The sequence below is a fragment of the Triturus cristatus genome, chromosome 1_1 (assembly GCF_964204655.1).
Source record: "Triturus cristatus chromosome 1_1, aTriCri1.1, whole genome shotgun sequence".
Taxonomy (NCBI): Eukaryota; Metazoa; Chordata; class Amphibia; order Caudata; family Salamandridae; genus Triturus; species Triturus cristatus.
In genome coordinates, this window is record NC_140579.1 from 105,730,840 (window position 1) to 105,757,367 (window position 26,528).

The 26,528-nt window shown below is 46.1% G+C and overlaps 1 protein-coding gene across 6 annotated transcripts in view; it reads right to left on the reverse strand.

The window, feature by feature from the left end:
- Positions 1-26,528, reverse strand: part of LOC146869661 (polymeric immunoglobulin receptor-like) — a 264,598-nt gene that overhangs the window by 6,650 nt on the left and 231,420 nt on the right. For all 6 annotated transcript variants that reach the window (XM_085609666.1, XM_085609677.1, XM_085609621.1 and 3 more), the window contains 5 exons: positions 21,339-21,656; positions 20,852-20,960; positions 15,534-15,649; positions 10,633-10,752; positions 6,721-6,740 (listed from right to left, as the gene is read on the reverse strand). In XM_085609666.1, coding sequence (XP_085465792.1) covers positions 6,721-6,740; positions 10,633-10,752; positions 15,534-15,649; positions 20,852-20,960; positions 21,339-21,656 — 683 coding nt within the window. The remainder of the gene's footprint in view (positions 1-6,720; positions 6,741-10,632; positions 10,753-15,533; positions 15,650-20,851; positions 20,961-21,338; positions 21,657-26,528) is intronic.

Below are 26,528 nucleotides of genomic sequence, written 5' to 3' on the forward strand. Positions count from 1 at the left end.
TGAGAAGTTTGATGTGCAATCACTAAGGCCTGCTCTCTGAAGACTGTGTCTTCTGCACCATCTAGAACTACAGCCCTGTGGACTACCTTGTTGTAAAAGGACTAAAGAGTGGACTCCCTGCAAGCTATAGTTTAACAGAGCTCACCTGGAAGATCACCATCAAGAATCCTCAACCTGGAGCACTACCAGTGGGTTTGTAAGGGTTTTGTCCAAGTGGATAATGGGAACTGAAGTCATCAAATTTCAAGGACCATCTTGGAGCTTCCAGACCCTTGCAGTAAGTTTGACACGCTTTGGGAAACTTCAATAAGAAGTTCCAGAAATTTGGAGAAGTTTGGAGCAACTTTGGGAAAAAGCTCCATAAGTGAACCGACTCAACCTGGCCAGCCAAGCTGTCTGCTTTCAACCGCGAATCGGCCTCCCTCCAGGTTCATCCCGCTGAAAAGCTCCGTAGGTCCTACTTCCAGAGTTTGACCAGGAAAAGTCGAAATCCGAGGCCGGTGAACCCTCACCGAAACCGGCCTCGTGAAGAGCATCGAGGTACCCTGCAAGAAAAAACTCCATTAAAGTTTCTAAGTCCGAACAAAGAAAAGGTGACAGGGAGCAACTGCGAAAGCCAAGCCGCCAGCCTTCAACCGCGAGCTGGCATGGATCGTCCCACTGGAACGCTCTGGAGGTCGGACTTCCATAAGTTTGACTGGGAGCTTGTCGCAAACCAATCTGGCAAACCCTAACCAAATCCGGACTGGCTGAGAGCTTCGAGAGACCCTGGAAGGAAAAGCTCCAAGTCAGAAGGTAAAAACTTTGACTGAGACCTACCGCGAGGGGTAGCTGTGCAGGGCTCCATCGCAGTCAGGCCTGAAACTTTGACTTTGACCCAGTCTATCACGACCAGATGTCCCGATAAGGCGCTATAGGTTTCTAAGTGCTGTATAATGCTACATCCTTAAAAATTCATACCTCCGGTTCTCTACATTAAATTTTTGTCGTTTTGGTGTCGTTTTAAAGAGAACAATATTTCTTATGGTTATAATTTGGCTTTTGATTTTTATTGTGCATTTGTTTCCTAATTGTTTACTGAACTGTTGTTTTTAAATGCTTTACATACCTGTCTTTGAAGTTAAGCCTGCCTGCTCGCAGCCAAGCTACCAAGGGTTGAGCATGGGAATAATTTTCTAAGACCTATTCTGAGCCCTATACTATGTTAGTGGCCTTATTGCCAGAGGCAACATACATTAGCCCCTGCTAATAATCCACTTTACAACAAGAATTACATATATACACAACATAGGACACATTTTTATTTTACTGTTTTTGCAGTTTATATTTCTTTTAATCAAACTTCTGAATATATGAAGTCAAATGGCATTGTTATTGATAACCCCATGGGCAACGGGCAGGGCTGGATAGTCAGTTAAGTGATTTATTGTTGATGGTAGCTAACAAAGGCCATAGTTACCTTGACCTGTTTTTAGGTCTTGACTGAGACAGAGCAAGCTCTGTCGCTTGCAAGACATTTTGTTACTTTAAAGGAGGTTAGAGCCCACCCATTAATTACCATTGTTACCCCGCCCCCTTCCCAACTTGCCACGTACTATCCCTGCCCCTCTCCTCTGGCTTTGCTTGCCCCGTTCCCGCAAGCCCATCCCTCTTTGTTGATTCCAGCCTTTTCACAAGAAAAAAGGTCTGTGATTCATCAGAGCGCTTTTTCTTTACACTGCCCCCTGCCCCATAACACAACCCCATGTCCTTGCTTGCCCAGACCCTTGCCCCTTTGGTTGCTTACACCTTACTCCCTACCCATCCTGACAGAAGAAAGCCATGGCAAAGACAATAGGTCTCGCCATTCAAAATCTATTTTTTTTGTCAATGTTTATTTGCCATTTTGTACAGCAGCACAGCTGCTGTGCAGTGTGGGTGAAAGTAAAAAAAACTAAAAGCACTATGACTCAGCCAGTTTTGACCATACAATAGCACTTTTTGAAAATATACTTCCAGCCATTGTGCACCTCAATCACACTGCTGTGCAACATGGCTAAAAAGAATGACAAAGGCAATACATCTTGCATTGGCAAGACCTGTTGGCTTTTCCAATGCTTGCTAATACATATAAGCACCCCCTGAGTTAGGCTATAAAGGTTCAGAGGGCAGGGTTCATTGCACTTAAGAATTAGCACGTGTTCTTAAGATTTACATGTTCTGACTTCTCTTTTCTATTTTCTGAGACTGGGATACCTTATTACATGCTTATTTTTTTGATTGGGATCAGAGATATGCTGCTCACACACAATACTTTTAATTTAAAATCATCTTTAATGGTAAAGTTGGATTTTGTTACATTTCTGGAAAAGCACTTTTAGAAAGTTGACATGTTCTTGTCCCAACTAAGTATGTCTGTCAATGTACTGGGTCACATGACTGTGACTGGCTCTACTGTTGGAGCTTGAGTATTACTTCTAGACAATAACACAAAGGGGGCTTAGGTGTGGACAGGATGGGTCATCCTGCCAGGATGGCTGGGGAAGGGCTGTATCCTTCTCCACTTGCACTTTAAAGGTCTTTGCTTACACCACACATGGAGGAATTAGGTCTGTCCAGCCTTTTCTCACCCCTGACACTTTGAAGCTCTTCACCAGGGGAAGAAGTTTCAAGGCCCATTAGTGGTGGTAGGTAAGGAAAGTTACACGAAACAAAGGCTGGCACCATGTATCAGCTGTGGTCCGTGCAGGAACAGCGGTGGGGCAGTGGGGCCGTGTAAGGGGGGAGTTCAAGGGATGATGCAGAGGGAAAATTCAATAAATAATTAATTTCCCCTTGGCATCGTCCTTTGAAATCCCCCCTTACACTGCCCCGCCATCCCACTGCTTTCACCTGCATGGACCGCTGACATGTATAAATAATGGGCCTTCAAAGCCACTCATCAGAACACTCCTGGACCTGTGATTGGGAAGATGGGCTGTCCACCTGCTTGAAGGACTGCCTTGCTGTCTGAAGAAAAAAGACTGGATCTGCTTGCCTTGAAACCAGGCTACACAGAGTGATTCGAAGGGTCAGTTAGCAGACCTCCTGTGTGAGCTACAGGGACACAACAAGCTTCGGAGACCTCCTTGCATCTGCACCATGTGGACCTGCCAACCCCTTGCTGCTGGCCTCTGCTGGATTGAGTTCTGATCCCCACACCTTCTGCGCCTGGTCCTAGACCCTTGGCTGGCATCAGTGGTTGCTCCTTCAGGAAGAAAAGGTGAAAGTCCTGAAGTTTTGACTCATCATAACAAGAACAGATTCGTTCTCACTGAATCTCTGCCACTTGCAATAACTGGCAACGCAAAGCTCCGTTGAGACTTGCAAATTGAGCCAACAGTGACCATCCATGATGACCAGCAATGCAAGATCTGTTCTTCATACTACAGGCACAACAGCCCGTGATGACGGCCAAAGCAAAGCTCCAGTGGTGACTGGATCATTGTGCTACAGAAAAGACTGTCCTTCTGTCAGCTTGCAAGGCGAAGGAAACTTTTTTACGCCGGACTTAAGAAGATAACTCTTCAGTGAGACTAACCTGCTCCCTGTATCGGACCCATGCTCCATCACGTTTGGCCTGAATTTGTGATTTTCCTCCTTCTAACGCAATCAGATAACCACGAGTGGCGCTTTGTGCTATTAGGTGCAATTTTGCAAAAATAAATTAATTGAATATATTTGGTTCTGCTCGTTGCAGTTTTAATGTTCTGCTATCATTTTATTTACCAAAATTTACTCTATTTTTCTAAATTGTTTTGGGATTTTTCTTGTGTTGTGTTTTCACGTTATTATGTTTTTGTGCCAAGCTACCAAAGGGTTAAACACAGGTTAATTTGGTGACTTTTGTGGTTCACCCTGACAAGGACTGTGGTTGTTACATCAGTGGGGCTTTCGCCCCCTGAACCGATAACCTGATTTTGTACAGTTAATGAAGAGCGTTTTGTAGCACGTGAAGTGGTTCTTTTGCAGTGCTACTCTACATGCTAGAAGGCGGATTGTGAATGAGCTTCAGTGAGTCTTGGTTAATGTGATCGGTGTCCTTTTATTGTAATGTACAAGTAATCATTACAAGCACCTCCATGCTTGCAGCATCTCTTTATAACTCCTTATATTTATGGGCCCCTTATAGGGCTATGAAAAAGTACAAGAAACCAAATAAGCATTGCTACTCAGCTTTTGGTCACTTAGAATTTAGGTGTGTGTTGGAAGGTGGATTATTAGTAGGAGTAAGTATGCACCTACCACGAGCAATAAGGCCACAATGCAACACAATATAAGGTCCAGTCCAGGTCTCAAAATATTAGCCCCTGGTTCATCCCTTGGTAGCTGGCTGTGAACAGGCAGGCTTAACTCAGAGCACACGTAGGTAAAGTATTTAACAACACCAATACTTGAAACACTCAATAAAAATCCCACACCAATTTATAAAAACAGGAAATATTTTATTCTTTAAAATGACACCAAAATGACAAACATCCAATACAGGGAACCAGAGATATGGGATTAACCACTTTCTAACGCTCAGAAACATATAGCATCAACTTGGGACATCTGGTCGGGCTTGACCGAGATAAAGTCAAATATTGAGGCCTCCCACGATAGACCCATGGTCGGATAATACACTAAGCATAAGGTCCTAGTCAAACTTTTACCTTTGGACTTAGTAACTTTTCGGGAGCATTTTCTCCCGACCTCGAGCGGTCCCCTCTAGCAGGCCGATTTTGATGCGGCATTGTCAGATTGCTTCTCAGAGAGGCCCTGGTCAAATCCTGGTAGTCTGGAGCTTTCAGCGGGATGAACCTGAAATTCAGGTCGGATAACAGTTGAAGGTTGTCAGCTTGACTCTCGACATTGGGCCGGTCCACTTATGGAGCTTTTTCCTAAAAGTTGGCCAAAACTTCTAGAACTGCTGCCTGAAGGTCCTCTTGAGGGTGCAAAGTGTCCAAAACACAAATCCAAGGGTGTAGAAGCCCCGGGATGGTCATTGGACGTTTGGACTACAGTACACACAATGCACCTGGCCAAATCATAAAAGTCCACTGGACGCACTCCAGCTGGGTACTTCTTGAGGGAGATGGTGCAGGGAAGCTCTGTTAAACTGTTGCTTTCAGGAAGTCTACACTTTAATCCTTTTTGAAGCAAGGCAAAGTCCACAGGGCTGTAGTTCCAAGTGTGCAACAGGAGCAATCGTTCAGGGAGCAATCCTGTGTGTTGCAGACAAGGGTTCCGGTAGGGTAATCCTTCCTCTTGTAGTTTCAGGCAAGACATTTTGAGTTGCTATGCAGCTCTCACCTATTTATTCAATGATCTGGGGCAAAAAGCAGGGGGGCAACCCTGTCCAATGAGGTGCATGGTCCCACCCAGAAGCATGACCGCTTCCTCCAAGGTATGGCATATTTTTGTCCCACAAAGCATTGCACTTTAAAATTTAAGATGGAGATTTTCCCTCCTTTGGAGTAGGAGCTGACTAAACCAACGTATTGGTGTGGCTCATTTCCATTAACAATTCCATTCTACCTTGTTCAGATTCTTTTCCTGGGCCTGCTATATGGCTGGGGGTACTGGATGTGGGGGTATGTAGGCCTGGCACTCCTTGCTGTCCTGCTCACCTTTGAAGCCCTGTTTGATTTACCCAGACCCCTTTCTGATCCCTTCCCTGCAGCTGCAGAGCTCTCTTCATCAGCTAACCTCTGCTCAATGCGGACGCTTATCGCCTTATCAAAGTAGCTTGGCTAAGCCTTTTAAGGGTGACCAATCAGGAGAGGCTGCTCTATGTGTGGATTTTGGCTCACAGAAAGAAAGTTCTATAACTTAATTTCTGTATTAGTTATGATAAAATCAACAATGGCATGCTGTAGGATTTATCACTGGCCATCTTGTAAGTCTTTGAATGCCATTTGAGCCCCTTCTTAGCAATATTTATAATTAAATAAAAGATTCCAATGTTAGCCTATGAAGCTAATAATCTACAATGGGGGAATACAATTGGCAGGTTTTCTTTCACTATGGCATATAAAACATATTTTATAATTTCCTTGCTTACAGTTTCATGGCACCCTACCCCTGAGGTACCTAAAGGGAGACCTTGGGTGACTTATATGTAATAATAAGGTAATAAGGCACACAGCAGTGCACACTCCAGTACGGGAAATCTACTGGGCCTCAAAACTCCCTTGCCCTATAATATACTAGGGACCTATAGGTAGTTTCAATTCCCCTTGTCCTATTATATATTAGGGACTTGTAGGTAGTTTGACTCCCTCTTGTCCTATTATATACTAGGAACTTACAAGAATCTGTCATTGCCAATTGTAATTATTCCTAATTGCCATATACCTTTTTCATCAGAGCAATGGCCCTGGGCCTGTTTAGCAGAGTCAGTTATCACCAGTATCAGTAAAAAAATGGGGGTGAACAGGGCACAAAGGATGGCTTTCTCACAGTGTGATATCAGTGGCCTGAAATCACCTGATTATATTGCTGAACCTACTCAAGTCTGTCATTCTCATGAACCGTGCATCCATAAGGCCCACTCTGGATGCAGAACACAGCGGACTATTGTTTGGTGGTCGAACAGAGCTCTGAGCCATATCTTTCATGGCCTTCCTCCTCAATTGCTACTGGTCACATTTCCATTGTATCTGAAAGACAGACAAACCACAGGCCCATAGTAGACAATTCACGCAGGACAGAAGTTACCTTATTTGGGTTCTTTGGTCCTTCAGGTCATCAGAAAGTTCAGTAAAATGTGGAAACAAGAAAAGATTTGCATTACAGAATAGTTATAGATCCTGTCTCTTTATTCAGTACACTTTAAAGAATGATGCAAGAAGCTTGAATTTCAATTATAGGGGTGCTAGAAGATACAACAGACAGGGATTCCCAATAGTATTTTTGGAAGTTAGACTATGGTCTGGTACAACTTACGATGGCAAATATCTGGACTCACCACTGTGGGTATAAAAACAATAGTTTATGGGTCCCTCCTCTGACAGGTATTGCTTTCCCAATGTAACATTTGTTTCTATAGTTATTTAGATATGTCACAAAGTGCTAGGGTTCATCTTTCAACAACTTCTTCTATAGTCTGACAAACAGAGAAAGGAAAGAACAAACAAGATTAAATTACTGTAGTTTGTGAACATCGGGTTACTAATGATACATCATGTTTTACTGAACTTCTGAATCATTATGTAATCAAAAAATTGTATTCCTTTTCCCAAGAAATATGGAGGCATTGACATTATTGCACATAATTGAGATGTTAGCCTTGTCTACAGTTTACCGCCTCCTTCCCAGAGTACATCTTGAAAATGTAACCCCACCTTTCAGAAGGATTGTTTAATAGGCTTTAAGTCCCCAAGTCCTGCAGAACTGCCCTTAGCTGCTAGCAGGCAATCAGAAAACACTTAATAAGTATGTGCAAGTCCAGATCATTACTTTACAAATAGAGCAGCATACAATCGTGACATAATAAAGCGATAATGAATCTGAGTGGACATACATGAGCAAATACAAATTAAGTTCACCTTTTATAGCCAGGCAGGACAACTAGACAGGAATGACTGGATTGGATTGTAAAGCTGAATTTAAGAATTGGTAGAATGCCCATCCTGTGACCCAAGCAGATACTAAAGTAAGGGGCCCATTAGTCCGCCCGCCACTGCAACGGTAAACCGGACCGACCGGTGCGGCGGTCCTGCTATGCCCATTAGGATGCGACCACAACCCAGTCGCATCCCGCATATTTAACATTGTGGCAGGCAGTGCTGTAAGCAGCACCCGCCACAAAGTAAAAAATGCATGTTGTGCATTGGCATGCCCAACGTGACAGGCACCGCGGGGTGCCTGCCACCTTGTGAATGCCAATGTAGGGGGGTACCAAGGGTACCCCACAAGTGCAGCCCCCCACCCCCCCCCCGCTTCCCCCAGGGGCCAGCAAAGGAAACTCCGCATGCCTTTCCATGGCAGAGTCTTCACCATGGAAACGCATGCACACCGCACACATCATAATATGGATGGCACCGCCACCATATTATGGGCCTTTTTCCGCATGGCAGGCAATCGTGACGATTGCCTGCAGGCGGAAAAGCGGCGGACGGTCTTTCCATCTGCCGCGGTTCCCCCCGCCATGGAGGGGGGTAAATGGCCGTCCAGCAAGGTGTTGTGGTGGGCGATCCACCCGCTATGATAATAAGCCCCTAAGTATGGACCCCCAGACATAGGCCTGTTTAGCACTTCCCTGACTTGTGCTTCTCCTCCATCTCTTGTTTGCCTCATTGGGCAACTGAAAAAAACCTGCAGTTAACTTTGTATGCCTGGATGACATTACCATGAGGTAGGGATGTGTGGTATAAGAAATGGATATAGGGGGTAATCAAAGATTGAGAGTTTGTGAGCAAAAAGTGAGAGCAAGCAATATATCGAATAAAAGATAGGGCATTAGGAGATGAGGTACTTGTTAACAACCAGAAGCTAAAAAAAAAAAGTTGTAAAGTTTACAGAGTGCCTGCTACACTGTGAGGCATCAGCAGAGCCGAAAATGCATAGACATTGTTGAATGCAACGTGGAATTTGATGGATTCGATGCATGTTGGCTGGAGTTGTGTCAGTCTTTGGCTTACTCACAGTCACTGATCTCAAATATCTTGCAGGACGCACTGACATGCATTAAGGAACTGCATTAAGGGGCAGGGCAGTCAGCACATCAAAGTCAGCAAAGGGAAAAACCCATAACAAGAGGACCGAAACCCGAAAAGAGCCAAAATTATTTCAAAGGGACCCATTGTGGGATGAAATCTTAGAGTAATGGATCCTTTGTCAAAGGTCCCAAAAATGGAATGGTGAACACACCAATGAAGATGCTTAGACCAAATGCAAGAGTGAACATTGTGTCTGGGGGTGCAAGGCCACATACAATATGAAACAGAACCACAAATTCATGTCTACAATTTCATCTAGATGATGGATGCCAAAGTGGGCCCTCACCGGCAGTCTTAGGGCCTGATTACAAGTTTAGTGGTCCTGGGGCTGGCCACCATGTGATTGCCCTTACTCCAGGACCGCCAAACTCAACCGCTGGCCACCAGACAGATTACAACTAAACTCGTGGTCTAGCGGACGATCCTTTGGCATTCCCACGCGGTGCCTATTAAAGAGTCACCACAATGGGAACGCCAAACCCTGTTCCAGCACGGCATGGGCAATAAAGTCCATGCCGTGCTGGAGCAGGGGGTGAATGCACATGGAGGGACACAACTTGTGCCCCTTTGCAGGCACTCCTTGACCTTGAGGCAACAGGCATATTGGAGCCTCTGATCGGCGTGCCACCACCAGGTACTGCTGATCCCTGGCGGTTGCGGTGGTCTTTTGGATGTGGGACCATTGCACTCAAAATGCAGCGGTCGGACTGCCAGTGTGGAGCGAGTACCATGGTACTATGAACCACCGTACTTTTAATCAGGCCCTTAGTATTTGCAGATGGTTGAAAGAGGATGAAAAGTGTCGCACCACAAATCTTTCTCAACAGCTCGAATTACCAGAAGCCGTTCTTTGTTTATTGCAACAATTTGACTGTTTAGTGGTATACCTTTGGCCCCACCCGAGGTTATTATATGCTCTATTGTCAAAGTGTCATCAAAACTGTGGAGGATTCTTTCTTTCTGTCTTTCTCTTTCTTTCTTCTTTCTTTCTTTCCATCTTCCTTCCTTCCTTTCTTTCTTCTTTCTTTCATTCTTTCTTCCTTGCTTTCTTCCTTTCGTTCTTCTTTCTTTCATTTTTCTTTCTTCCTTTCGTTCTACTTTCTTTCTTTCCATCTTCCTTCCTTTCTTTGTTTCTTTGTTTCTTTCTTTCTTTCTTTCTTTCTTTCTTTCTTTCTGTCTTTCTTTCTTTCTTCCTTTCGTTCTTTTTTCTTTCTTTCATTTTTCTTTCTTTCTTTCTTCCTTTCGTTCTTCTTTCTTTCTTTCCATCTTCCTTCCTTCCTTTCTTTTTTTCTTCTTTCTTTCTTTCTTTCTTCCTTGCTTTCTTCCTTTCGTTCTTCTTTCTTTCTTTCCATCTGCCTTCCTTTCTTTGTTTCTTTGTTTCTTTGTTTCTTTCTTTGTTTCTTTCTTCCTTTCGTTCTTTTTTCTTTCTTTCATTTTTCTTTCTTTAATTCTTCCTTTCGTTCTCCTTTCTTTCTTTCCATCTTCCTTCCTTTCTTTCTTTCTTCTTTCTTTCTTTCTTTCTTTCTTCCTTGCTTTCTTCCTTACGTTCTTTTTTCTTTCTTTCTTTCTTTTTTCCCTCAAATACTTTGTAATTTCTACCTCCCTTCTTTCCTCAGCCAGTCTGCCTTTCCATACCTTGCCTTGCCCTGCCTTGCCTTGTATTTTCTTTCTACCTTCCTTCCGGTTTTTGCCTCCCTCACGTACATCCTCCTTCCATCTTTTTTCATTCACTCGTGGTTCTCTGAGCTATATTTACTCAAAAGGATACCAGTTTTGAAATTTGAAAATATCCACATGAGAACTCATTTCTTTATATGTTCCTATTTTGTGCAGGTTGTGCTAGCTTTTCCCATCTTCATGACACAAGAATCCACTTTGAGACAGGTGTGTTAAAGCTCAGTAGGCCTACCTTGGCCAATCTCGGTCTCCTGGACACCAGCTGCAGCCGGATTCTCCTTTCCTAAGTAAGAGGGATTTTCCAGCTCACTCATGCTGATGTTTGTCCTGAAACTGCCGACGGAAACCAAATCTGTGCAACAGAGAATCAGAAAATAGAAATAAAGGAAGGGCTACAACTGCCGCAGTCAAGCACAAAGACCTGTAGGCAGCATTAAAATCTCACACTGATCTCAGGTGCGTGTACATCTCATTCCACAAACACAAAATTGGCACCCTAGATACATATGAAGTAGCTAAAGCTGATTCAATTCACATAGAGTAATTTACAGAAAAAAAACAATCGCTCCCTCATTCAGGCATGCTCTCGGAAAAATATTGTTTTGATTTTAAACCAATAGTATCAGTTTTACCGAAAAGTAAGTCTTTTACCACAAAATAATGAATTATATAATTTGCTGCATCAGCGTCCATCAAAAACTCTAAGCATTCTCCATCATTGACAACAGTTATGAGTGACCAAAATGTTATACTTAATTTACACAGTCGGCAAAAATAGCAGTTTTCACTTCATACAATTTTTGGAGAAACACTGCAATTTTTCAAGGTTTTAAGTCAAAATAAGAGCACTCCTGAGCAACAAAAACATGCATTTGCAATGAAATAGGACTCACATTTAGGTGAGATCTATTGCATATTGCATTGCATACGTGAGTGCGGGGGGGGGGAGAAGGCACGGGCAGTAAGAGAACCTCATTAAAGAAAATAGGGGCATATTCACAAGGGCTTTATCTCTGCTTTTTTGGCTTAAAAAGCCCAAAAAGCGGAGATAAAAATATCACCCTATTTACAAGAGGGTGCTAACATGCCTAATCGCATGTTAGCACCCTTTTCCCCAACGCCTCCCTTTGCATCTCTAATGAGATGCAAGTGGGCGTCACTGGGCGTTCCCCGGATGGACTACCTTGCAAATATCGCTGATGTTTACATCGCGAAATTTACAAGGGAGCCCACAGGATTTTAGCACACGTTAGATTTTGGCGAAAACGGTAGTTTTCGACAAAAACTAACGTCTGCTAAAATCCAGACTTACCTATGCTTTACACAGGGGGTGGATTATGCTGATAGGACCCTGTGGGTCGTATCAGCAAGGTTATCGTCGTTTTGCAGGGAACATCGCTGGAAACCGGCAAGAACCTCGCTATCTCTGGAATTTGTATCGCCCTGGAGAAACGGGTTGTTAATAACGCGCTACCAGGGCGATACATTCCAGAGATAGCCTGCGATAAAAAAGTTATCGCTAAGCACGGCCAGTGATAATTATCGCTGGCCATTGCTAATATGCCCCATAGTGCTCACAATCTAAATAACACATCCCATGCAACACCAGTGGTGGCTCCTCGTGGGAGTGCTGCGGGCGGTGGGGCGGGGGAGGGGCAGGGTGGAGGTAGTAAACTCCGGCATAAGGCTGAAAGGAGTTCAGTCAATAAATAAATGAATAAAATGAATTTTATTGCGTGTGCTGCAATGCTTCGATGAAATGCAGCGCACGCAATGAAATTCGCTTTATTTGTTTATTTATTAACTGAACTCCGTTTGGCCTTATGCTGGAGTTTACTACCCCCACCCTAGCCCTACCCCGCCCCGCCTCACCGCCAGCACGAGGAGCCGCCACTGTGCAACACTCAAAGTAAAGGGGCCAGAAGCCATGGAAGGATACAAATGACAACATGGCCGTCATAAGGAAGGACTTACAAGCTTATAAACCTATCGGAAGGCAGCATTTAGAAAGGACAAAGACACAAGCCAATGAGAAATATGCGGGGGAGTTGGCATGGCTTCTTTCCCGTACTCAAGTACCCCAGATCAACCCCAGAGCAGCTCTTGCGCGCTGACTCTGGGCTAGTGTAAAAAAAAAGGAATTTACTTTCAATTGTTGACAGAATTAGTTTTTTTCTAAAACTATAAAAACAGGGTAAATAAAGATCACAAAATACAGCTTCAGGTTCTACAAAACAAACATCAATGCTATGGGATTAAGGAGGGGAAATTATTTGACGAGCCGTAAAAAATATATGTTTTTCACTTTTATCCAACTCATTCTTCTCTTGAACTGATAAGCAGTCTGTACGTGCTGCATGTTTCATTATTGTGGTGGAAGGTGTTTGAATTCAAAAGCACCCTAGTACTAGTCTGGGAGCGCCAAACAGAACTGTTTACAAAAATGCAGATATCACGCGACATGTAAAAATGAAACAAGCATTTGCAAAGCAATAGCTCTCGCATTTACGTGAGTTTAAGCTATTGGCATTGCAAATGACAATGCCTTTTATTTATGTTTTTAAAACCTAAACATTAATAAAATGCATTGTCATTTACAATGCTAATAGCTCAAACTCGCGTAAATGCGAGAGTAATTGCTTGTTATCCTCGTACATAATAATTTGCTGTATGCAAAATAGTCACCAGATGGCGCTGCACACTAATTTTTGCATTTAAGCACATGTGACCAGTCAAGTACAATTGTAAAAGTTGTATTATTTATACACCGCTTCACTTCATACTCTTCAGGAGAACGTTTGTGGAGAGTTCTTTCAGTCTCATCAATTCAGAAGTGAAGAATTTTTTATATTATCTACAACAAAGCCATAGTTGTTGCTTACTTATCTTATGCAACTAACAACCACTAACAAAGCCAATAGTCCTGGCTTGTTGTAGGTATAATGTTACTTGTATCATATATCTGTATGCAATTAAAGAACCTGCAAAATACAAGTCGGGCGGCACACTATGCTAAGCACAGATTTTAAGTTTGTGTTTTTAAGCCACGCCCTTAGCTACATCGGCAACGTCCCTTTGAGAGGCCCTCCAGGTTTTTCATCCCTCTTAAAGCCCTGGATAGCATCCTACATCTCGGGGAGATTGCTTGAGTGGAACGTTCGCAGATTCCGTATGGCCCCAGGGCTACGCCAGCTACGGCGTTTCCGTGTGACATTTTCACTTTGAACTGAAGTACTCAAATGTGTGACATTTCCATGTCTCATGAGGACACTTTATTAAAAATGTACCAAATAAATTCTTCATTAGACCTTTGCAGTTAGATGTCACAATGTCCCTTCTGAGCCCAAACGACAGTATCTGTTGCATCACAATACTTGGAGTCTTGCAAATATAACAGAAAAGCTAAAGTAAGTATAAATACGAGAACACACAGAAACGACGCATTGCATCCTGGAACTTGTAGTTTCATTTTCTTGGAGCTCTGGGTTTAAATGTTCCTGTATGCACAAAGGGACGCTGGCTAAAACGCTGTGCCCAGGGATGGCTGAAGATGTCAAACAGGCAAGCTGTGATAAGCAATGCCACTCCCTTGGCATGTTAGAGGGAACAGTTGAGCTCCTCGCTGTGCCACGGCCACCCCTGGTCTCAGGTGTTGGCCGTGTGCCAGCTCAGCTCTGATGGCGCCCGGTTGGAGGTGATGAAGAGGCCCTCAGCAGTTCTCTGCCCCTTAGCGAGGAGCACACGAGCAGCATTGGGGAGCCGTGTTCGGGAGTCCTAAAACACTAAAGAGATTTTTCTCTCATGTTTTCGATGGAAACACACCATGTCCCCTGTACGTTTTGATTTTTCGGAGCTGAGCTGACGGGTTCAGACAGCCACAAGACATTACTGAGAGCACGGATTGGACATAATGTATCCCATCACCATGAGAACCGGAAGATAACAATTTATTGAAAGTTTGAAATTACTTTATTGTTGATTTAGGGACATTTAATGCAATATCTGACGCTTTAGCCATAGCAAACAGATTTAAAACAACCCATTTCTAAAACAAAACAAAAATAAAACAGAAGCGCTGTCTGTCTGCTAGCAGAGGCGCCTATGCAGACTCGGTTTGTAATAAGAAATAGAATCCGTCTTTACCTGCTGCAAAGGCAAACTAATTATCAACAAAACATTCTTCAAAACCGACTCCACGCTTTCTCCGTCTCTGCGATGAGGCGGGGAGAGAAGGGAGGGGGAAGTGCAATCCGAGGAGCCTCAAGGAAGCTGACTAGAAGGTAGGGGGGTGTGCGAAAAGAGCAGGGAGAGAAGGGAGGGTGTAATACAAACAAAGGATCCAAAGCTATAGAGAAGGGAGGGGGGAGTGGGAGCTGAGGAGCCTCAAGGAAGCTGACTAGAAGGTAGGGGGGGTGCGAAAAGAGCGGGGAGAGAAGGGAGGGTGTAATACAAACAAAGGAGCCAAAGCTATAGAGAAGGGAGGGGGGAGTAGGAGCCGAGGAGCCATTAGATGCCAGCTGTGCACGTGCATGTAATCGTGCACTCAAGCTTTAGGCCAGCCAAAAGACTGTGGGTAGCACTTTGGAATTCCCACTTACAAAATATCTCGCAGCAGGGCGGCGCAAGCGCTAGCTCAGGCGAGACCTAAAAAGTCAAACACTTTGTAATAGGACTCAATAAAAAGGAGAGTGTGGCACTCAGGTGAGGTAAGAAGAGATCTATAGACGCCATACATCAAGATAATTTGCACCACATGAAGCAGGTTTGGGATATTATTTTGTACATTTTGTAATTAAAGATTATCTACATTGCACCAACTTCTATGCAAGGAAGGAGAAGTAAAAATATCAAAACGACAGTACTTGGAAATGTGATGAAGCACTTTTACAGCCATGGATACTCACTCCACCATCCAGTGCTACTGAGGTGAGACACTATGCAACAATCGACATAAAACCGCAGAGACGGGTCTAGAAGACTGTTGATGGGACAGAGGAGGCCCCACACAAGCAGACGCCGGCAGTGCTGTGCCACAACTGCTGTCCCGAGCTGTTTGTTATTGATGGGCCTCAGATCTTTAGGGGTGATGTTCAAAAGGTGACTGAAACACTGAAGAAACCCCCCAGAACTCACCTGAGCGTGTTCTCGACCTCAGCCTGAAAACAAGGTATGCAGCAGCCAGCAGGAGGACCACCGCACCCAGGGACAGGACGATGGGCAGGACGAAGCTGGTCTTGGTCTCAGGTGAGCTGGGGAGGAGATAAAGAAGAGGGATTACTCGCCAGAGCTGGACGAGCTGCAACATCAACATCAGACTCTGCGGCTGTCATCTCATACATGATCTGTGTCTCATCATTCGACAGGCACACCGGACGACCTCCTGCAACCTTCACATCAGCGTCCCAGGGAGAGTCTCTGCGGCTGTCCTCTCATACATGATCTGTGTCTCATCATTCGAGAGGCACACCGGACGACCTCCTGCAACCTTCACATCAGCGTCCCAGGGAGAGACTCTGCGGCTGTCCTCTCATACATGATCTGTGTCTCGTCATTTCACTGGCAACCGGACGACCTCCTGCAACCTTCACATCAGTGTCCCAGGGAAAGACTCTGCGGCTGTCCTCTTATACATGATCGGTGTCTCATCATTCGACAGGCACACCGGACGACCTCCTGCAACCTTCACATCAGCGTCCCAGGGAGAGACTCTGCAGCTGTCCTCTCATACATGATCTGTGTCTCATCATTTGACAGGCACACCGGACGACCTCCTGCAACCTTCACATCAGCGTCCCAGGGAGAGACTCTGCGGCTGTCCTGTCATACATGATCTGTGTCTCATCATTCGACAGGCACACCGGACGACCTCCTGCAACCTTCACATCAGTGTCCCAGGGAGAGACTCTGCGGCTGTCCTCTCATACATGATCTGTGCCTCATCATTTGACAGGCACACCGGACGACCTCCTGCAACCTTCACATCAGCGTCCCAGGGAGAGACTCTGTGGCTGTCCTCTCATACATGATCTGTGTCTCATCATTCCACAGGCACACCGGACGACCTCCTGCAACCTTCACATCAGTGTCCCAGGGAGAGACTCTGCGGCTGTTCTCTCATACATGATCTGTGTCTCATCATTCCACAGGCACACCGGACGACCTCCTGCAACCTTCACATCAGCGTCCCAGGGAGAGACTCTGCGGCTGTCCTCTCATACATGATCTGTGTCTCATCATTTGACAGGAAAACCGGACGACCTCCTGCAACCTTCACATCAGCGTCCCAGGGAGAGACTCTGCGGCTGTCCTCTCATACATGATCTGTGTCTCATCATTCCACAGGCACACCGAACGACCTCCTGCAACCTTCACATCAGCGTCCCAGGGAGAGACTCTGCGGCTGTCCTCTCATACATGATCTGTCTCATCATTCCACAGGCAAACCGGATGACCTCCTGCAACCTTCAAATCAGCGTCCCAGGGAGAGACTCTGCGGCTGTCCTCTCATCCATGATCTGTGTCTCATCATTCGACAGGCAAACTGGACGACCTCCTGCAACCTTCACATCAGCGTCCCAGGGAGATACTCTGCGGCTGTCCTCTCATACATGATCTGTGTCTCATCATTCGACAGGCAAACCGGACGACCTCCTGCAACCTTCACATCAGCGTCCCAGGGAGAGACTCTGCGGCTGTCCTCTCATACATGATCAGTGTCTCATCATTCGACAGGCAAACCGGATGACCTCCTGCAACCTTCACATCAGCGTCCCAGGGAAAGACTCTGCGGCTGTCCTCTCATACATGATCTGTGTCTCATCATTCGACAGGCAAACTGGACGACCTCCTGCAACCTTCACATCAGCGTCCCAGGGAGAGTCTCCGCGGCTGTCCTCTCATACATGATCTGTGTCTCATCATTCGACAGGCACACCGGACGACCTCCTGCAACCTTTACATCAGCGTCCCAGGGAGAGACTCTGCGACTGTCCTCTCATACATGATCTGTGTCTCATCATTCGACAGGCACACCGGATGACCTCCTGCAACCTTCACATCAGCGTCCCAGGGAGAGACTCTGCGGCTGTCCTCTCATACATGATCGGTGTCTCATCATTCGACAGGAACACCGGACGGCCTCCTGCAACCTTCACATCAGCATCAGAGGGATAGACTCTGCGGCTGTCCTCTTATACATGATCGGTGTCTCATCATTCGACAGGCACACCGGACGACCTCCTGCAACCTTCACATCAGCATCCCAGGGAGAGACTCTGCAGCTGTCCTCTCATACATGATCTGTGTCTCATCATTTGACAGGCACACCGGACGACCTCCTGCAACCTTCACATCAGCGTCCCAGGGAGAGACTCTGCGGCTGTCCTCTCATACATGATCTGTGTCTCATCATTCGACAGGCACACCGGACAACCTCCTGCAACCTTCACATCAGTGTCCCAGGGAGAGACTCTGCGGCTGTCCCCTCATACATGATCTGTGTCTCATCATTTGACAGGCACACCGGACGACCTCCTGCAACCTTCACATCAGCGTCCCAAGGAGAGACTCTGTGGCTGTCCTCTCATACATGATCTGTGTCTCATCATTCCACAGGCACACCGGATGACCTCCTGCAACCTTCACATCAGCGTCCCAGGGAGAGACTCTGCGGCTGTTCTCTCATACATGATCTGTGTCTCATCATTCCACAGACACACCGGACGACCTCCTGCAACCTTCACATCAGCGTCCCAGGGAGAGACTCTGCGGCTGTCCTCTCATACATGATCTGTCTCATCATTCGACAGGCAAACCGGATGACCTCCTGCAACCTTCAAATCAGCGTCCCAGGGAGAGACTCTGCGGCTGTCCTCTCATCCATGATCTGTGTCTCATCATTCGACAGGCAAACTGGACGACCTCCTGCAACCTTCACATCAGCGTCCCAGGGAGAGTCTCCGCGGCTGTCCTCTCATACATGATCTGTGTCTCATCATTCGACAGGCACACCGGACGACCTCCTGCAACCTTTACATCAGCGTCCCAGGGAGAGACTCTGCGACTGTCCTCTCATACATGATCTGTGTCTCATCATTCGACAGGCACACCGGATGACCTCCTGCAACCTTCACATCAGCGTCCCAGGGAGAGACTCTGCGGCTGTCCTCTCATACATGATCGGTGTCTCATCATTCGACAGGAACACCGGACGGCCTCCTGCAACCTTCACATCAGCATCAGAGGGAGAGACTCTGCGGCTGTCCTCTCATACATGATCTGTGTCTCATCATTCGACAGGCAAACCGGACGACCTCCTGCAACCTTCGCATCAGCGTCCCAGGGAGAGACTCTGCGGCTGTTCTCTCATACATGATCTGTGTCTCATCATTCCACAGGCACACCGGACGACCTCCTGCAACCTTCACATCAGCGTCCCAGGGAGAGACTCTGCGGCTGTCCTCTCATACATGATCTGTGTCTCATCATTCCACAGGCACACCGAACGACCTCCTGCAACCTTCACATCAGCGTCCCAGGGAGAGACTCTGCGGCTGTCCTCTCATACATGATCTGTCTCATCATTCGACAGGCAAACTGGACGACCTCCTGCAACCTTCACATCAGCGTCCCAGGGAGAGTCTCCGCGGCTGTCCTCTCATACATGATCTGTGTCTCATCATTCGACAGGCACACCGGACGACCTCATGCAACCTTTACATCAGCGTCCCAGGGAGAGACTCTGCGACTGTCCTCTCATACATGATCTGTGTCTCATCATTCGACAGGCAAACTGGACGACCTCCTGCAACCTTCACATCACCGTCCCAGGGAGAGACTCTGCGGCTGTCCTCTCATACATGATCGGTGTCTCATCATTCGACAGGAACACCGGACGGCCTCCTGCAACCTTCACATCAGCATCAGAGGGAGAGACTCTGCGGCTGTCCTCTCATACATGATCTGTGTCTCATCATTCGACAGGCAAACCGGACGACCTCCTGCAACCTTCGCATCAGCGTCCCAGGGAGAGACTCTGCGGCTGTCCTCTCATACATGATCTGTGTCTCATCATTCGACAGGCAAACCGGATGACCTCCTGCAACTTTCACATCAGCATCCCAGGGAGAGACTCTGCAGCTGTCCTCTCATACATGATCTGTGTCTCATCATTCGACAGGCAAACTGGACGACCTCCTGCAACCTTCACATCAGCGTCCCAGGGAGAGACTCTTTGGCTGTCCTCTCATACATGATCTGTGTCTCATCATTCGACAGGCACAGCGGACGACCTCCTGCAACCTTCACATCAGCGTCCCAGGGAGAGACTCTGCGACTAGCCTCTCATACATAATCTGTGTCTCATCATTCGACAGGCACACCGGACAACCTCCTGCAACCTTCAAATCAGCGTCCCAGGGAGAGACTCTGCGGCTGTCCTCTCATACATGATCGGTGTCTCATCATTCGACAGGCACACTGGACGACCTCCCGCAACCTTCACATCAGCGTCAGAGGGAGAGACTCTGCGGCTGTCCTCTCATACATAATCTGTGTCTCATCATTCGACAGGCACACCGGATGACTTCCTGCAACCTTCACATCAGCGTCGCAGGGAGAGACTCTGCGACTGTCCTCTCATACATGATCTGTGTCTCATCATTCGACAGGCACACGGGACGACCTCCTGCAACCTTCACATCAGCGTCCCAGGGAGAGACTCTGCGGCTGTCCTCTCATACATGATCGGTGTCTCATCATTCGACAGGCACACCGGACGACCTCGATTACCCACTTGCGGGCATACTCAGTGTTTGCATTTCCTGGTGACCTTCTCATCCTTCTACAGGTAACTGGCTCACGTTTGGTCTTCAATGTGTTGCTAGGTAACTGCTGGTTACCCTGGCTGAGAGGAGAGCTGTCTTAGGACAATGCTGTCCTTCAGTATCAGTACTAGCCCTCGGTAATGGCCGCACTGCCGTGCCACTGCACATTCGACACTGAACAAACATGGCCGTCTCACTTTCCAGCTCTTCAAACAGGAAGCGAGTCTTTCAAGGTTAGATATCTGTCTAATTACAAAGCAACTCCCGCTTCAAGCTCCCAGCCTCACTCATGCTCCCAATTCGGATGGGAAACGCCCTATTTTTTTGGTAACACAAAAATGACATCAGTTTACATTTCTCTCGCATAAAATGTCCTTCAGTTCAATACAGGTTAATGGAGAAAGCCGGCTCTGACTTGTCCACTCCAAAGATCTCACTCCAGGTGGTAATAATGGGCTGTTGCCTCCTTCCACTTACTGCCAGCACCACTTCCGGCCAAGGGTGAGGCCAGGAACTGCAGGACATCCGATGGCTCCACCGCTCATCGGTTCAGCCAGGTCCAGAGTAGAGACTACATTCGTTTTCTGCAATGTTTCGTTGAGGATAAACAGGGTTTTTTTTGCTTACCTTTCTTCATTAGCTGTATCAACATTAGTCCTTTTTCCACTTTTACTTCTGGGTCCAGTTTCTGGTGCTTCGATGTCAAATGAGGGTGGAGGAGCCGCATTAGGGATTGCTAGAGAAGTAAGTTGTGTGTCTTAGTATTGTTTTTAAGAGCGATGCAGACAGACTTTTATAAGCAGTGTGTACTATACAAGAATGATAAAACCCATGCTGCTGCTTCCCTTGGCTGGCGGACCCAGTAGGGAGTTCAGCGTCAGCTTCTCAGCGCTATTCTTGTGGTCGAGTGCAGGAGGCAGAAGACAAGAGTTGAATACACTTTCTCAATCTTACCTGTTAATTCACAGAGCCATCCCTCTACCTTTTTAGAGTTACTGAAAGGTGTTTCAATCAAACATTCACCCAGCACACAGCGTACGCACCAAAGTAGATGTTTACTGAACACCACAGTCCTGTCTTGTAAAGATTTGAAGTGATATGGGCAAGAAGTTACCTTCCTCACTAACTTTCAAGTGCACTCTCAGGGTTTCCCCATAGCGGCCCTCTTTCCGAACTCCACACCAGTACCAGCCCTCATCGTGCTGCGAGGCGCTGTTGATTGACAGCAGGAACTCCCTGGTGTCTTGGTCGCAGCTGATGGACAGCCCGCTCTGGTGCTCCTCGGTGCAGGTCATAGGGTCGCAGCCGCCACTGTTCCACTTGCACCAGTAGATCTGGTAGCTGTTATATTTGCAGGGATACAGGCAGGGGATTTTGGCAGGATCTCCAGGGGCAACAGTCACGAGTTCGGTGGCTGACAGGCCAGGCTGCTCTGTGTCACAAAGGGGGAACAAAGACACATTCAGTATTAAACTCCATGTCAATCGAATTGAGGGCTTCTGTTGGCTGGCTTGGACTTGTGTACCTCAAATCAATCACCGCAGTCCCTACTACCAAGAGTAAAACAGCAGTTGAATATGTCCCCTGTTCTTCCAGTCTGCTTTTCTCCTAGTGGTAAAAGGACAAGGCCTAAAATACCCCTCTAGCTGCCGCTTGAGGTACGTGTTGTTCCCCCACAAATGTTCCCACCCGAGTAGTCTGCCCTCACTCTCAACACCCCCCAACACACACACACACAGCAAGACGCAGAACCAAGGATGCTGTTGGCCAACCTGAACTCAGAGGTCAAGGTTTCGCCAACACCGGTCTCACCCCTGAACGTCAGCGGTGGTCGCCACGGCCAGGAGCTACTCTTGTCGCATTTACAGCTGGGGTGATGGCATGAAAGACCTGATTCAATATGGGAACAGTTTCTGAAAGTCAACATTAAGATCACTTCTCTTTAGCGTTTCTCTCTGTTGTTTATAACCTGTGGAATCAAAATATACAATTGTACAGAATCGAGATATTGAAAGTTGTTGAAGGATTTTATGGCCCTGTGGAGGCAAACGTTTTCATTCCGAGTGCCTCTGCGAGTTCATGGCTCCACAAGGCCATTTCTGTTATATTAGTATTGAATTATGAGCTGCTGTGTCATTGTTTTCAGTACTAGACAAGGTATCACACATGTGTGGTGTTGTGCTTTCCCAGACATCGCTCGCGCAGTGCTTCCCTCCACTCTTTCTCTGCGTATACCCGGGAATCCACAGTGTCATTGATTCCTGCCCCAAACCTTTAGGGCTGAGTATCTTTTCTTAAGAAACCTTGTTGTGGTTCTTTCACCCCCCCCCCCCCCCCTCTGTGTTGTAACCACGTCCAGAGCCCTGAGACCCTAACTTCCCAGTGTCATATTTTGCCTCATCGCTCTCCATAAAATTCCCACTGTTATATATATATTTATTTTTTTTAAACATATTTTATTAACATTTTAATAACAGTGGTACATTCATAGTGCCTTTCTTGTTCTCAAATGATAAAGGTTAGCATTTCGGACTTGCCTTCATTGTTTAGACGGCTATTGTTCACCCTATGCAATACAGTTCTTGATATGTTTCAGATGTCTGTGTGGTTCCTGGCTGTGGGATATACTATGCCATGTGCAGTGGTCTAGCGTTTCCTCCCCAACTTCCCACCCATCCCTCCCCCCCCCCCCCGCACTGCTGTCGACTAGTAGGACACTTCGTCTCCCGTCGTAGATGTGGTCTGGGTCCCTCTCCGTAGTTACCCATTGAGGCAGGATTCACCTATTCCCCCGGGCCTGCAAGCACTGTGTGGCTGTGTTCGTTGTGTTATGCACATTGCTCCCTCCCTTGTTCCTGGTTGCTAGGGCGATCTGGTCGGGACCGGTCCTGTGGCATGCTGGGAGTGGACTCCCGATCTGCATTTTTCAGGTCATCAACTAGGGCTCCCCAAGCCTGCGCCCTCTCCAGTCTGCCTATTCCTCGCTTTGCATTCCTGAGCAGTATTTCTATTTTCGCAACCTGACCATTTCTGCAGTTCCCGCTTCCAGTTTAGTATACTAGGGCCTGCTGGGGCATTCCACTTGCTCGTCAGTTCTTGCTTTGCCAGTATATAGGCTAGGTCTTGGAACCTTGCTGTTACTTTGGTCTTGGCGGAGTGGTGGAACAGGTTAAGCAGCACGTGGTCTGGGGTGCATTGTCTCTCTTTCCCTGTGACTCGAGCTGTTTCCCTGATCACTTCTTCCCAATACCCTTCAAGCTGTGGACAACTCCACATCATGTGGATATAGCTAGCTCCTGCCTCCCTACAATGTGGGCAGCTCGCATTGTCCTGGTGGAAATACCGATTTATTCTGTCTGCTGTGATGTATGCCCTATGCAAAGTGTAAAAGCTGATTAACTAAAATCGTGCATTGCGGGATACTTTAGTGGCCCTCAGGAGCGTATTTTCCCAGTCCTTATCTTCTATGGGATTACCGAGGTCAGCTTCCCACTTGGCTCGTAACCCCTCCAATGGTTTCGTGGAGTCTCGTCGGATGCGTCGGTAGCGGCATGAGACAGCTTTGATGACACCCCCTGCTAGGCTTACGTATTCACATGTGGAATGTGTGGGCGGTTCGGTTGTCCCCAGTATCTGCGCATGGCCCATGTGACCACCCCATATAGTAAAAAGTGTCCCTGCGGAATGTTTCAGACTGCTCGGAATTCCACGAATGGAAGTAGTTTCCCACTGTTATATTTGACTTGACCCCAACCCAGACAAATCCCAACTTTGTCATTCTGTTTAGGCTTCACCTTCTGCCAATTTTCTCCACAAAATATGCATTTGTGCCTTTCCCTACAGGAGATTATTTCCACTACTCATGGCAGCTGAGAAGAGATAGTGCACTCCACCGCCCCCATTACAGCCCTTTCCAGTAGTGATAGAAATAGTCTGAGCTCTCTGTACCAGATCTTCAGGGGGCTTTTGTAACCTGTATTCATAGGACTTTCAGAGAGTGTTGTGTGTAGATTTAGATTCCGTATATAGGTTTCCCGATTTATGCCCTTATATAGGTACAATCCATATTGCCCTTATTTAGGCATATAAAATCCAGCCTTTATTTAGGCATTGTCCATGCTAACCAAATACAGGCATGGTCTCCTACATCCGACAATCCACGTCACAACGAGTTCTTGGAAAACCAGACTCTTAAGTCTTTAGGAATTTCCCTTGCTTGGATATTGATTTCTCCAAGAACTCATTTAGTATGCATGAACATCTGTTCCTTAGGGGTTCATTCATGACGTTCCGATGCCAGACTTTTACGTCAATACAGAAATTCCTAAACACCCTCAAGATATAAATATACCTGCACTTGCCCTGGCAAACCACTTTTCCGGCACAATCCAGCTCGACTCCCTACTTGTGGTTCGCCACGTCAAGTTCGGGAGGAAATCGAGTTCCAGCCTGACGCACTGACCAGATATTGTCATCCACTTCGCAGAGAATCTAGCTCCAGTGTTTCTGACTCCCCTTGCGGGGTGTTGGATATCGAGTCCCGGAAAGAGATTCCAACCTTGCCCATTCTAAGGTATGGAGCAGACTAGATCTTAGAGAAACGTTTGGCAACTCTTGGCAAAACTATAGCTATAGCTAGCTATACTTTAGAAAACAGCACCTACTTCTTACCTCATACTTCACTTAGGTTAGGTACACTGGGGTAGAACTATTTAGAAGCATCAGATGAGTATCACATTTTAGCCTGTGTTATTTATGTATGTATTTTAATTAATATATGTCATAGCTACAAACCATGCTATTGCAGTATTATTTTATCTTACTGCTAACGCTGTACGTATTGTACTTCGCATCCTGTCTTACGATTGTAGCAGTTGATATCTCTTGCATGAGAAATAAGACTGTTCAATAAACCCTTTTGATTGAAACGCCTGTCTCTCTTTTTCTATGCAACTCTGTAGAAACGAAGCATGCACGATTGACTGAGTGAAACTGTTATCTATTGTTTCCACGGTTCTGAGATTGTTCCGACTCTAAGGGAAACAAAGTTGTCATGTTTATGCGGTTGTCAGAAACGAATCCCTTCTTGTGTATTCTAGAAGTTTCTAGTGACCTCTGAGTTAGCTGGCACACACAGGTAATTAAGTTTAATGTACTCGATAGAGACATACTGACCTCAGTCCTATGTCAAATCTATAGTGTATGTTATTCCAATGCGCAGAGCCTATCAGGGATATAGGAACTACACTACAAGAGGGCCTCTGATAAGCGGTTCACTTTGCTACAGACCCACTTTGGAATACACCACCTATGTTAGTGTCAAAATTGTATATTTCAAGATTTGGCTATAGAGAGTTTTTAGCTGTTTACTGAGCCTGTGTCATCAACAGTAGGCCTGAGCAACATTTTAATTAAGCTGGAGTAATTGGAGTAAATATGGTCATTCTGCGTTACTCTTTTGCTCCAAAATGACCAAAAATGCATTTTTATGCCTGTTTGCTTAATTATGAGTAATTTGGCACAAAACTCTTTCTGCAAGAACACAGGAACGAGACATTTAGCAGTGGCTGCTGCTCACCATGTTCTGTTGCATTTAGGGCTATTCTCTTAAGACAAATGAATAGTCAAGTTCATTTTGGATACAAAGGCGAATTTTGCACTTAGAAAGCAGTGCTAAATGCTGGATTGCGCTCCTTTCATAATCTGGCATCATTTTGCTGTAGTTGTGCCTAATTGCACTACAGAAAACTACAGGAGTTACAACCACTCCTAATCAACACTATCTACATTCAGAGAGCGGTTTTAGGTCAGCATCCCATAGCCATTGTCTTTTTTTTGGTCCTTCCCATCCGACCATTGCTAGACGAATGTGTCCTTCATATTTTGTATCAGGTCAGAGGGGAAACAACCTTTACAACGCAACTATTACATCGCACTACACTTACAACGCAGGCATTACAACGGAACATCCTTTACAACGCATGACACTACAACGCATACCATTACAACGCATACCATTACAACGCATGACACTACATCGCATGTCACTACAACGCAGGCATTACAACGCATACCATTACAATGCATACCATTGGAGTTAGAATAGTAATTTTTAAACCCTACACTATCCAACACTTACCCTACTGTTGCACCCCCTGGAGTTAGAATAGTATTTTTTACCCCTATACTATCCAATACTTACCTTAAATGCAATGTAACAGTATGCGTTGTAATGATATGCGTTGTAAAGGTAGTATGTGATATAATGGAATGCGTTGTAAAAATAGTTTTTTAAAATGCGTTG